The sequence below is a fragment of the Urocitellus parryii genome, chromosome 8 (genome assembly GCF_045843805.1).
Source record: "Urocitellus parryii isolate mUroPar1 chromosome 8, mUroPar1.hap1, whole genome shotgun sequence".
NCBI classification, from domain to species: Eukaryota; Metazoa; Chordata; class Mammalia; order Rodentia; family Sciuridae; genus Urocitellus; species Urocitellus parryii.
The window spans coordinates 109,314,747-109,327,696 of NC_135538.1; the positions used below are offsets into that span (position 1 = coordinate 109,314,747).

At 56.5% G+C, this 12,950-nt stretch overlaps 2 protein-coding genes across 3 annotated transcripts in view; both read left to right on the forward strand.

Moving 5' to 3' along the window:
• Positions 1–1,489: 1,489 nt before the first annotated feature.
• LOC144256605 (gastricsin-like) lies at positions 1,490–8,006 on the forward strand. The gene is made up of 9 exons (XM_077801917.1): positions 1,490–1,554; positions 2,625–2,775; positions 3,114–3,231; positions 4,137–4,255; positions 4,604–4,803; positions 5,801–5,923; positions 6,444–6,591; positions 7,115–7,213; positions 7,854–8,006. Exons 1-9 carry the CDS (start codon positions 1,490–1,492, stop codon positions 8,004–8,006), a joined length of 1,176 nt encoding a protein of 391 aa, XP_077658043.1.
• Positions 8,007–9,594: 1,588 nt separating this feature from the next.
• Positions 9,595–12,950, forward strand: part of Tfeb (transcription factor EB) — a 45,619-nt gene continuing 42,263 nt past the window's right edge. Inside the window, exon 1 of one of the 2 annotated variants that reach the window (XM_026383480.2) lies at positions 9,595–9,853. The gene's annotated coding sequence lies outside the window, so the exon portion shown is untranslated. The remainder of the gene's footprint in view (positions 9,854–12,950) is intronic. The other variant, XM_026383477.2, reaches the window with a different exon arrangement.

Consider the following 12,950-nt stretch of genomic DNA (forward strand, 5'->3'; position numbering starts at 1 on the left):
GACCTCCCTCTCTGGGAGAGCTGGGCAGACTCTAGTTCCTTCCCTGCCTCCCCCATCATGAGGCCTGGGGAGGATGCCTAGGTCTGGATAGGCAGTGGGCAGTGGTGGCCAGAGTGGAAAATCCCCTGCTGGCCAGATGCTGCCTTTGGTAGGCAGGTGTGGCCCTGGCCTTCTGCCTGGGGCCCAAAGGTATGACCAATCTGTTTGGAACCCTGAGCGCTGGGTACAAAGTGGCAGAGAGGATGCTGGCATGGGGACTTTTTCCTGGCAGTCCAGTTTCAGGTCAGCTTAGCCTTGGGAAGATTGTAGATGGGAAGACGGGGAGGTGGCAATGAGGGGTAGGGGAGGTGGGGGTATGGGTGTGGGGGGGCCCCAGATGATGGAGAGAGGGACAAGAAAAACCTGACTTGGGCCAGAGGGGGGCAGACCAGGGCTTGGTAAAGGGCAATGGGGGACACAGAGGCCTCTCAGGAGAACTAGGTCAGGACAGAGTTGCAGGGGGTATAGGGAGAGACAGTGAAAAAGGGGACAAGGACAAGGGTGGCTCTCTGCTTGTGCCCTGTTCCCGGTTTCACTCCATTCTGTTGCCCAAGGCACGGCCAATGCCCAGATGGTGTACCCTGTGAGTGTGACCTGGTCATGTGCTGAGGGTTTCTCCAAGTCCCCTGATGGATTTGAAAAGCCTGTGAAGACTCCCCCTGTCAATGACTTCTGCCAATGGTCTCCAGCCCCATCCCCAGCATCAGAACTGCCTTGTTACCAACATGTCCTCCTCACTATATACCTACTCATCCGGGACCCCCCACACATGCCCCAATTCCATCCCAAGGAGTTGGGGTGCTGGGAGCCGGTACTTGAGCCAGACCACCAGGGGCATCACTTAAGCACACAGTTCTCAATGATTTCACCCCTACTGGGGGACATTAGTTAACCCCTAGACACATTTCTGATTGTTACAGCTCAGGGACTGCTCCTGGCACCCGGTGGGCAGCCACCAGGGTGGTGTGAAGCTGCCTACAGCACACAGGAGAGAGCCCATGACAAAGATCCTGTGATCCCCCATGTCAAGACTTGCTGGCCAAGAAACCCTCCTACGTTCCTATGCCCCTCTCTCTGTCTCTGCCTCATAGACCTCACCGCAAAATGCACACACAAACCACTGGATCCTGGAGGAGGAGCAGCTCTGCCCCTCCATCTTATGGCTACTTTGTTCTGTCTTATCGCCCGTACCTCCTGGCCTCTGCTGTTGGATTCAAAAGTCAACAAGTTGAAAAGTCAGCTGTGGCCATGGTCCAGGGGAAAAACAGAGAAACAATGGCAACCTGGTGTGCAGGGGACACCCTGGTTAGGGTCATGCTTGCCCAGGGCACGGAGGGAGGGACTCGGCCACATCCAGGGGGTATAAAGAGGGAGAGCTGAAGTCCTCACTCCATTGCGACCGTGGATCTCAGAGTGGCGCTTGCTCTGTGACCAGCTGGGAATCGGCATCATGAAGTGGATGGTGGTGGCCTTGGTCTGCCTCCTGGCCTTGGAGGCGTCGACTACACTTGTCAGGTGAGTGTGGGCCTGGCTCTGGGTGCAGGGAACCTCAGGAAGCCTGCAGCCCTGTATGGAGCATCTAGTCAGGGGGCAGCAGCTGGGTCTGAGTGGGATTACCTGTTGGGCCAGGGAAGGCTGCCCCTGCTGGAGCCTCCCAGACTGAGGGTAGAAGATGGTCCTGAAGCAGAGAGTAGGGTGACTATGCCCACGCCGGCCTTTACAAGAAGGGTGTGGTTTCTTCCTACAGAAAATAACAGTCCTTTCTAGAGGAGACAGATAATCTCTCCAAAAATTTTCTGAGACCCCAAATTGGTTGGAAGAAGCCAAAGTTATTTTAGCAAAAACACTAATTCCTGTAAATCACTATAACATGAGGTGTTGAAAATTCAGGATGGAGCAGGTGATCTGGTTCAGGAGACCACAGGGCTCCCTGCCTGCCATCCTGCCTGCTGTGCCACCTGGGAAGAGTGCAGAGGGCCTTTCCTGTGTGAACTTATAGCCACACATTCAATCAGCTGCAGACTAAACATATTAGGGGATTATTGGTGCTCCTCTACTCCATGGTGTGTCTCACTAGGCAGTACCAGGTATCAGAGTGCACCACAGGAAGGGACATACTTTGGTGTGAGTTTTGCTATTTCTGAGATCTATTTTATTTCATTTCTACGTTTTCATGTTGCTGGTGACTGCACCCAGGTCAGGCACATGCTCAGCAAATGTTCTCCCACTGAGTCACATCCCAGACCTGAACCTTAAACAACAAAAGAACAAATATCAGCAGACATCCTCTGGAAGGTGTAAACTCATAGCGTCCCAAGTCCCTCTCCCCTTCATGGGAAGTATTTTCAAGGTCTCTGAGAGTAGAGGCCAGGGCAGGAGCAGGACCCCTGAGAGGGGCTGAGGGCAGACATGAGGGAAGTTCATTGTTTCCTGAGTCTTGGAGAAGTGCTGAGTGAGGTTGAAAGAAGGGGCGAAGGAAAGAAAGAAGAGGAAGAGGGAAGGAGGCGAGGGAGAACATCAGGGAGAGAAGAAATGAGAAGGTAGAGGAAGAGGGGGACCCTGCCCTGACACCCAGCCTCCCCTAGGGTCCCCCTGAGGAAAATGAAGACTATGCGTCAGACCATGAGGGAAAAGGGCTTGCTGGGGGACTTCCTGAGGACCCACAAGTACGACCCGGCTCAGAAGTACCACTTCAGCGACTTCAGCGTGCTCTATGAGCCCATGAGCTACATGGATGTGAGTCGTAGTCTCTAGGTGTCCCTGTCCCTGCTGCCAAAGCTGGGGACTCCCTGCGTTCCCACCCTGAGGCTGCTCCCTTCTCCCAGTCCTGCCAGCCTGGGCCACCCTGCTGTGAGTGGCCCATTGGGCAGAGCATGGGGAGGGCCCCAGCCAACCTGGCAGCTGACCCACAGAGACCACATGGCTGCCCTGGGCAGGCTGGGACTGAGGCCTGTGTGTCTGGGACCCGGGCTTCTGGTGGTACTGTAGGGCAGGGCTGGCCTTCCTGCTCTCCCATGGAGAAGCCTGGCCCCTGGGTCCCCCTAATGCTCACAGCCATCCCCATGGCTCCCCAGGCTGCCTACTTTGGTGAGATCAGCATCGGGACTCCACCCCAGAACTTCCTGGTCCTGTTTGACACTGGCTCCTCCAACCTGTGGGTGCCCTCGGTCTACTGCCAGAGCCAGGCCTGCAGTGAGTGCTGGGCTGGGCAGGGAGGGCCCCTGGGCAGGGCCGGGCACTGGCATCTCCAGGGATGCAGGCAGGGAAGGGTGCTCACTCCTGAGGAGGACCAGGGACTTGTTTAGGGTCTCAGGGCATCAAGAAGCCAGAGGGAGGAGGCTGGCCCTGTCCAGGGTGGCCCCTTGCCTTGCCTGGTGTCAGGATGGACCCCTTCATCTCTGCCGTCCACCTCACCCCCTCCAGTTCATTCTGCTCCACCCTCTCCTGCTCCTCGGGCAGTGCTGCTCCTCCCCTCAGGACGCTGTCCACTCTGTGCCTCGCCCTCCACTCTCCTATCCACTAGATTCTCCCTGAGCGTCTCCAGGGACTGACCACAACTCTGCTGGATGTGTTCCCTGTCCTGGAGTCATTTAGGGAGACAGAGGATCTTCAGTTTTAAGTCTGCCCTAATTCCTTCCAAAATCTTGGGGCTGGAATTCGGACATCTCTGTCCACCATTGGCACACCCCATGCCATCTCCACATCCCACTATGCCCAGCTCCTGGGTGAATCGGGGTTGGGCTGAGTGGATTCCTCTCTAGGCCTCCCTCCCACTCCTCACTGAATGAGCATTTCCCAATAGGCTTTGTGCCAATTTCTGGTGGGATAGAGATAGAGGTGGAGTCTAGGGCACCTGCTTACAGGGTGGTCATCATCCGGGCATCCAATTACCTGTGAAACATGGGCTTTCAGGCCAATGCCTTCCAACTAAGAGGATTCTGGGGCCAAAGCTGTCAGTCCCTCCTTGGTGACCAGGTGGGGGTGCTGACGCCTCAGGCTGGGAGCTTAGGCTGAGGGCCAGGCAGGGGTGCAGCCCATGAGCCTGAGAGCCAGGCAGCCCTCTGCTCACCCCTGGCCTCCATGGGTCCCTCCTGCAGCCACACACCCTCGCTTCAACCCCAGCAAGTCCTCCACCTTCTCCACCAACGGGCAGACCTTCTCCCTGCAGTATGGTACCGGCAGCCTCACTGGCTTCTTCGGCTATGACACCCTGACTGTGAGTGCTCCAGCTGCCACCCCCACCCTGGATGGGGGGTGTGAGAGGGTGGGGACCTAGATGTCCTTGTCCTTTCCTGTCCAGGATGGGGCACCAGAGTGACCAGTCAGGCATGGTGCCTTTTTTCAGGAGCTTAGAACTGGGGGGCAGAGGTGTGGGCATGGGAGGCTACAGTGGAGGAGGCCCTTGGAAGAGAAGTGACAGTTGGGATGCCTGTGGAGAAGTGGGCAAATGGGCCAAGGAGGAAGGAGGAGGGATGACCATGTAGGTTCTGTGGTGGCATGGGGCAGGAGGACATAGATGCAGTCAGAAGTGTCACCTCCACTCCAATGTGTCTTCCCCCCACAGGTCCAGAGCATCCAGGTCCCCAATCAGGAGTTTGGCCTGAGTGAGCAGGAGCCGGGTACCTTTTTTGTGTATATGCAGTTCGATGGCATCATGGGCCTGGCCTACCCTGGCCTGTCCTCGGGAGGTGCCACCACAGCCCTGCAGGGCATGCTGCGGGTGGACGCCCTGTCCAGCCCCGTGTTCAGCGTCTACCTCAGCAAGTGAGAGACTGCCCTGCGGGTCCCTAAGTCCTGCCCTGTACCAAGCCCTGATCCCTTGGGGTGTGGAGACCTCCCAGCAGGGGGTGGCTGGGCCACACTTGTTCAGAGCCTCAGCTCCTGGGCTCTGACTCTCCTGCTCCCCTGCCTCTGCCCCAGTCCACTCTCATGACCCTTTGCCTTCCCAGGCAGGATGGTCTCTCCTTCTTCAGTCTTAACTTCCCCCTGGTGTCGCTGCTCTAATTCCCCATGTCTTGGGCCTGCCTGCTGCTCTGGGCCCCGAGAGGCCCCTGCCTCGCCTGTGCTTCTCCCTGAGGCCTCTCTGTCCAGTGACCTGCTTCCTCTCCTCCTGCTTGGGTCCTTCTAGGTCTTGGAGTCTCCTGGTCTAGGCCCTCGACTGACTCCTCACCCACTGTCCTCCCAGCCCCCACAGCAGGCCAGGTCAGGAGGGGCCTGGGCTTGGCTTTTCTCTCTTGCTGTCCAGCTTTCTTCCTCTCTAAGGTCTAGAGTCAGTTCCATCTTCTTGCTGTGGCTTTGTCTCCTCATCCTGCTTTCAACACATTGACCCTGACACTAACCCTGGGGACTCCTTTGGCCTGTTCATACTTGTACCCGTAACCCCAGGTGCCTCCCCCCACTCTGCTACCACTCAGTGGAATCTTCTGAAAGAAACATGGCCTGTGTTTCCCTGCCCTCCACCAAAGCCTTCCCTTATCTATTTGCAGCAGAAAAGAAAAAGCTTGGGTTTCAGTAGGGCTCCTGGTGACAGGGTCCAGCAATGGCATGAATTCAGAGGCAGAAGGCAGCACAATGTGGGTGCTCTGTAGCATGCTTTTAGGGAAGTACCATTCAGGGAGCTGTGGGAACACACGGCCTTGTCCTCAGGACACCCCCATGTGAATCCTGGGAAGATGCTCTTTCCCAGTGAAGGTGACTTCTCAATATGTGTGTCCCCTTCCTTAACCTCTCCCTCCCTTCCCCTTCCATGTGTGTCCTGCAGCCAAGAGGGATCTGAGGACGGAGGAGCGGTCATCTTTGGAGGTGTGGACGAGAGCCTGTACACAGGGCAGATCTCCTGGGCTCCTGTCACCCGGGAGCTCTACTGGCAGATCGGCATCGAGGAGTGAGTCTGGGGTGGGGGACCCTTTGGGATGCATCTTCCTTGGAGCTGGCTTCTGGACACCGTTGGCACATGCACATCCAGGTTCCACTGATGTGGAGGCACCAAGGACTCCTGTGGCCTGTCCTCCCTAGAGCCTCAGTTGGCCTCTGCAGGGGCATCAACCCTGGGTCTGGAGAAGGGGGTAGGAGGGGGCACATGTGGAATCCCAAGTAGTGGAGGGGATTAGAACAGATTAGAACCTGAGGTGTGTGGAACAACTAATTTTTTCCTCGTCCTTACAACAAACACGACAACCCTGGTTTTCAATGATTCTCAAAACTCTCTTGAAGTTTTTAAAATATATCCCTGGATCCTTCAGGTGACCCTGCACAGACTCAGAGGGAATATGAGGAAGGGAACAAGCTGCAATGGCCCTTGGGGGGGCTCATCTTTATTGGGTGCCTGCTCCCCTGTGCCGGGAAGGTCTCCCCTGGCTGCCCTGACCTGATTGGGCTGAGGCTGCCCTCTTCTTGCCACTCAGGTTCTATGTTGGGGAAGAGGCTTCTGGCTGGTGCTCCCAGGGCTGCCAGGCCATGGTGGACACAGGAACCTCTCTGCTCACCGTGCCCCAGCAGTACCTGAGCTCCCTTCTGCAAGCTATAGGAGCCCAGGAGGACGAGTATGGACAGGTGGGTGTGGCATGGATGTGCCCTGGCCAGGAGAGGTCAGCTCAGTGTTTGTTGTTTGTGCAACGTGGGTCCCTGTGAGTAAAACTTGGGGCCAAGTGAGTAACAAGGGACAACTCTCAATCCACACCTCCCTCTCCACCACACAGCTATGCCCCCTTGCTCCTGTGTGTCCTGGCAAATGAAATGGTCACCTAATTAGCCCTCCCCACTAGGGGAGGGAGCCCTGGTCCACTTTTTGCACATGGCTCTGTAGTTTCAAAGGACACCTTTAGGAAAAGGGCATCGATTCAACCTCTCAGAGGGGCCATTCAGGCAGGAGGAGCGTCTTTGGGTGTGGGACATTCTCAGGTCTCTCCAGATGTCACCCACTCTAGTAGTGCACGTGACACCCACGCAGTACCTACATAGCATTTGTCCTGAACTGTGCCCTCTGCTCCAAAAAGAGGTCTTGGGCATCCAGGAGGCTTAGCAGGTGCTCTGGGGTGGGGAATGAGGGGACCTGGAAGAACCTGTTTCTCTGCAGTTTTTTGTGAACTGTAATGACGTCCAGAACCTGCCCACCTTCACCTTCGTCATCAACGGGATGCAGTTCCCTCTGCTGCCCTCTGCCTACATCCTCAATGTAAGTCCTGGTCCCTGGGGCTGAACCACTGGGGGGGAGGAACAGGTGCAGCCAGAACAGCTCCATCTGGCCCTGTGCCATTTCCCAACTCATGTCACCTGGAATTATCCCCACCAGAAGAGTGTCACCCATGATCAATCAGTCTCTTAACCAGTGGAGAGGGGCTCTCTCTAGGGATAGCCCGTGGTGAACCCCGGTGCCTAGGCTTCCCTTTAGGTAAAGGGAATTGTCACAGTATTGGATGGGGAGATTCTCATTCTATTTTACAAATGAAAACCTGGAGGTTCAGAGAGGTTCAATAGCTGATCCAGCTGCACAGATGATGAGGGTGAAGGCAAAGTCTGAATGCAAGCTAGCTTTACTCTAAGCTGAACCACCATTCTGCTTTTGCCAATGAGGAACAGAAGGGAGCTTTAGCAAGAAAAGATACCCAGCATGGAAATAGGTGACCCTGCAGAGGCCACTACAACCTGTGTTTACCACTGGAAAATCCCTCCCACCAGCCCCTCTTGTGAAACATCACCTTCTCTATGAGCCTTCAGGGCCAGTCCTTGCCCTGCTCATTGACCAGGGCTCAGGCTAGCAATGGCCAAGCCATGTGTGACCGAATGAATGAGTGCTGCCTTTCTCTCTTGAGCAGGAGAATGGCTACTGCTTGGTTGGACTGGAAGCCACCTACGTGTCCTCAGGAAATGGCCAGCCCTTTTGGATTCTTGGGGATGTCTTCCTCAGGTCCTACTATTCCGTCTTTGACATGGCCAACAACAGGGTGGGCTTTGCCACTGCCGCCTAGACTTTCCTCCTGGACACCTGGGCTCCCGTCCTCCTCTTGGCCCCACCTTGCCTGGGGCCCTCTGTCCTTCCTCTCTGCAATGTGCCATTCTTAGTGGACCTTCCCTAATAATAAACAGTATCCCATATTGTCAGCCTGTTGTTGTTGGAGTTTTCTTGTTTCTTGTAAGTAGTCCTGGGTCTCAGGGAATGGCAGAGTGGGAATCAGGACAGGTCTCACCCTGATAGATATTGGGGCCATGATGTTCCTTGGTGGGTCACTGAGATTGTAAGTGAAATGGGTCCTTAGCTAAGGCATGGAGATGGACTCTGTCTTCCTCAGAGATTGGAGTGTCTTCACAACTTTCCTCTAGAGAGGGTGGCAGTGGTAATGGAGCATAGGTGACGGGTAAGGGTCCCTACTCTAACAACCTGAGATGCTCTGGTGGTCCACTTTACCAGTCCCACAGCTACCACTGAATCAGGCCCCACATGCATGTCCACTGGCAGTGTGAAGTGGGGGACATAATTTCCAGATCTAGATGTCTGTCCTTTCAGCTCTTAATCAAACTTGGCCAGAATTTTCTGAAGATTCTGGACACCTATGTGAACTTGCAACCTTAATGGTGTCCTTGAGGGAGGAATTTAAGCTACGTACTATTTCTTCAAGTGTATCTGTAGGCTGGGAACTAAGTTAGTCTGACTGAACATTACCTGGACTCCTCTGTACCAGGACTTTTGTTTGGAGGAGGGCTGTCCCTTACCCACCAAGAAGGTGGATAGTTCCATGGAAATCAAGCCCACTTGCTCAACCAACTCAGGAAGAGGTTTGTCCTTCTGGGCTCATTTCTGTCATTCTCAGGTGCTTCCTAGCAAAACCCCAGAAACTGGGGTAACAGGATGTATGGAGGAGGGGCGGGGCAGGGTGGGAGGAGCAAGAAGAGTAGGGAGAGAAGTGGGGAGAAGGGAGGTGGAGGAGAAAGAAGGAATCAAATAAAAATGATGGCTTAACACCCTCAATTTCCTAAAGAGGAAGGTGATAAACGTGACAGAAGGTCACAATTTTTTTTTTTTTTTTTTTTTTTTTTACTAGCAAGAACTGGCTAGTGTAAGTGAGGGCATTCCTGGCCGGAACTTGTGGGATCCGTTCTACTCATATTTCAGCACGTTGATCCCAGACTCACCTCTTATACTTAGAGATTGGAATAAGAGGGCAAGATCCAGTTCCTGCAACCCACTCCAAACCAGGAGCGGTTTGCCTCCGAGGAGTTTCCGAGCAAGGATACACCAACCGCGACCCTATCCCTCCTAGATTCGTGGAGAACCTGCTGTAGCCCCTCTTTGGTGATCAGAAACCCACAGGATGTAATGCAGTGGGGTATGGTTCGGGACATCACCTACTAAGTGTTGAAAGAAAACTGGTGAAAGTGTAGAAGAGGAACAAAAGTTCCAAGTCCCGAAGTTCCGCTCTGCGGGACTTCAAATCCCGACATGCCTAGCGGGGCTGCAGCGGGGACGACGCTTCCTAGCGGGCGACGCCGCAGGACCGCAGGGGGTGGGGCGGGGCGGGCCGCAGGTCGGGTGCTGCCCTCTGCCGGGCGCGGCGGGAAGTGGGCGCGGAGTGACAGCCGGAGCCCGGGCGCCGGGCGCGGGGCTCGGTGACAGCAGAGGCGGCGGACGCGGGTGGGACGCAGGGAGCGGCTGCGGCGCCGACGGCGGCTGGAAGGGAGGGCGGGGCGGGCCTCCTTGGTGGCGCTTTGCTCAAGAAGTCCGGGACCAGGCGGCGAGTGCAGCTCTCAGGCCGGACACCCCAACTTGGGACAAGTTGCCGGAATCGCAGGCGGCGGACAGATTGACCTTCAGAGCGAGGTGAGCAGGGCCAGGGGGCAGGGGGCGCGTCGAGTGCGCGGGGTCTCCTCCCCCGGTTCTTCAGCCCCCATCCCGCGGGTCCAGGAGACAGGTGCGGGGGGGTGCGTGCTGGAGAGTGGAGCGGGACCGAGTAGTCTCGCCACCCCGCCCGGCAGTTCGCCCAGCCCCGGGTGTTCGGCGTGTGCCCGGAGCGACGCTGCCCACTGAGCCGAGTAGCCCCTTCAGCCCCTCCCTTCAGGCCCGGGCCGGGGGCGGCTGCTCCGCGACCTTATGTAACCGGGCGGGAGGGGCCAGGGCGGGCATGGGCCTTCCTGGCCGGAGAGTAGGGAGTCGAAGGGGCGGGAGGCGTGGGAGTGAACTTGCAAGAAGTTTGAGGGACGCCTGGGCCCTGCGCTCACCCCCCCGCCCGGCCTGGCTGGGGCGGGTGATGCGGGGGAGGTGGTCGGAGGTAGGGGAGGTGTGCGGGGGCCGAGTCCGGCGCGGCCGGGCCCTGCCTGGATGGTCCGGGGGAGTGGGAGGGTCGGAGTAGCGCCACGCCCCGGGGGCTGGGCTGCTACTGGGGGGCGGGTGGAAGTACCATCTCTCCTTCCCTTTCCGTCCCTTCCTCCCCCTTAGTCTCGAAGCCTCCCAGACCCAGTCCCCTGATGTCTCTGGGCAGTCCTTTTCTCCCCTTGCATTTTTTACCACTACCTGAGGGAACCCCAACTCCAGAGGGTACCCACCGCGCACGGCACTTTCTGCTTCCCTCGGAGCTCCCAGCTGCCCGCCCGCCTTCCTGAGCACCGCCCCCCACCCCTGCCCCCGCCCCCGCCCCCGCCCCCGCCCCGCTACCCCGGCCGCTTCTGGGTCCAGAATCCCGGAAAGCACGCCCCCTTCCCCGTACCCCAGAGTCCGCGCCGCCCACCCCAAGCTACCCCGCCCCTCGGGTCAACTCTCCCTTCTCCCCCTTCCAGTACCCCGATCAGCTCTTCCACCCAGTGCGTGCGCTTGCCTCCGCGAACCGTGCGGATAGATGCCACCTTGGTACCCGCCCCTCACCCCCTCCCGGAGCGGGTTCTGGCTTCACGCACGGCTGCCCCGAGCTGCTCTGGGCTGCGCGAGCAGGTTCGCGCCGCAGCCGCCTGGCGCACCCCGGCCCCGCGCTCTGGGGAGGAAGGGAGGGCGCCCGGGCGGGGCTCGTCTGAGCCAGTGCCTGCTCTGCGCAGGCCCCCGCCTTCCATTCTCCTTTGCTGCTCACCGCCTCGTCCTTTCCCGAACCCCTATCAGTTCCAGCCGTCGTCCTCTCGCTAGTCTGTTCTTGGGGACCGTTCAGCGCCAACAGTTTCGGGACTAAATTTGAGCGCAGATTTTTTTTTTCTTTTTCTTTTTCTTTTCTTTTTTGCTTAGCGCTCGCTCTTTGGGGAATTGTCGGTTAATTACCACCGCACCCACTCCCAACACTGAGTGAGGGAGTGCTTGATCTTGCAAGGAAGGAAAAAAAGGTCTCAGGGACTTGGCCTCAAGCCCCCGCACCCACCCTCGCCAGATTCTGCTGGCCTGAATCTGGCACTCTTAGGCAGTTGGTGTGAGGTGGAGGCTGGTCTCTGGTTTCCGCTAGGGTGGCTAGGTATAGGATGCACTGGGATCCAAGGCATAGGCCTGTCTCCTTGGCCTGTTCCCTCTGAGACAGGCTCAGTACCCCGCTTGGGAAACAGCCCCCAGGTCCTGCCCAGTCTGGGGAGAGACAGCAATAGTTATTGGCAGTGGAAGGGGAAGGGCCAGCTGCCTTGGGAGCCCTGCCTGGTAGTCTTGGAGTATGTTTTTACCATGCCTCAATTTCCCCAGTCCTAGGGAAAATAGCAACTCATTAGGCTCCTTTCTGCTTGCCTCCTGGCTGAGGAGATAGGAGAGCCGTGAACCAAAGGGTATAATGAAGGGCAGGGCTATTTGGGGTGACTCCATGCTCTGCTTCTTCTGGAGAGGAGTCAATTGTTGCTTACAGTTTACAAGACCTGTTTCAGCTGCAGTGCTATTTTCCCCTTTACTCAGATCTATTAGGTGGAGTCAAATGGAGACCCAGATCTCTTAGTTCTGGGTTCCTTGGAAGAGGTATAGGGGAAGGGGTATAGTGGATGGGGCAGGGAACATCTCAGGTGAGCCCGGAATCCAAGGGGGGGGGCCAAGGCTTTTTATAATCAGAGATTGGCAGGGGGTGGGCCAGGGCAGGCAGGATCCCATTTAGGGTCCTGGGATGGTGGAGGTACCTGATGCCCATGCCCACTGCCAGTGAGGCTCCCCTACATCCTCTTTTTGGGAAGTTGGGAAATAGGTGGAAAGGGACTCCTATCCTTCTGGCCCAGCTGCCCTTTGAGGGTATGACTTCTGGCCCTGATCCCTCCTGGGGCTCTGTTTATGGCTGTAATTGCATCATTAGCTAGAGTTTATAGAGTTACTTAGCACCTGCCCCCACAGGGAGTGGCCCAGCCACCCCCAGGCTTCTGTCTCTTCCTTTTCAAAGTCAACTCCATTTCTGCAGGCAGCAGGGGTTTCCCCAACTGAAGCTGGCATTAAAGCCAGGTTGGGCCTTTGTCCTGGGGATGGAGGGAAGTCAGCACTTGGGGCCCAGCTTGGGGCTGCCCTGGAGATGACAGTGGAAATTGGGTTGGCTCTTCTGATGGGGGGAGGGGGGCTCAGGATAGTGCTGAGGTTCCCAGAGCTGCCAGAAGTGTCCACATTTCAGAATGCAGAGAGCCTGTAGGCACAGACTGTGCACCTCCTCATCTGAGAGAAGGGACTAAAAAGGCCCCGCCTCCCAGGATTAAGGGCAGAGCAGTGAGTGAGGTGCATGGTGAGTACATGCTGTTGCCCTGGAGGTTTGTGTGGAGTTTATATAATGGATGCATGTGTATGTGTGTGGTTATGAGATTCTAGGTATTCAGTTCCCTCTGTGTAGATGAATTGTGTAGATGCCTGTGTATGAGAGTGTAACAATAACACATTTATAACATATTAAGAGGCTATTCATGTCTTTATGCTGTGCTGGAGCAATATAATAAAATTTAGTTACTAACAATAGTTGCCAACATTTATTGTGTGTTAACTCTTTAGATGAGATAGG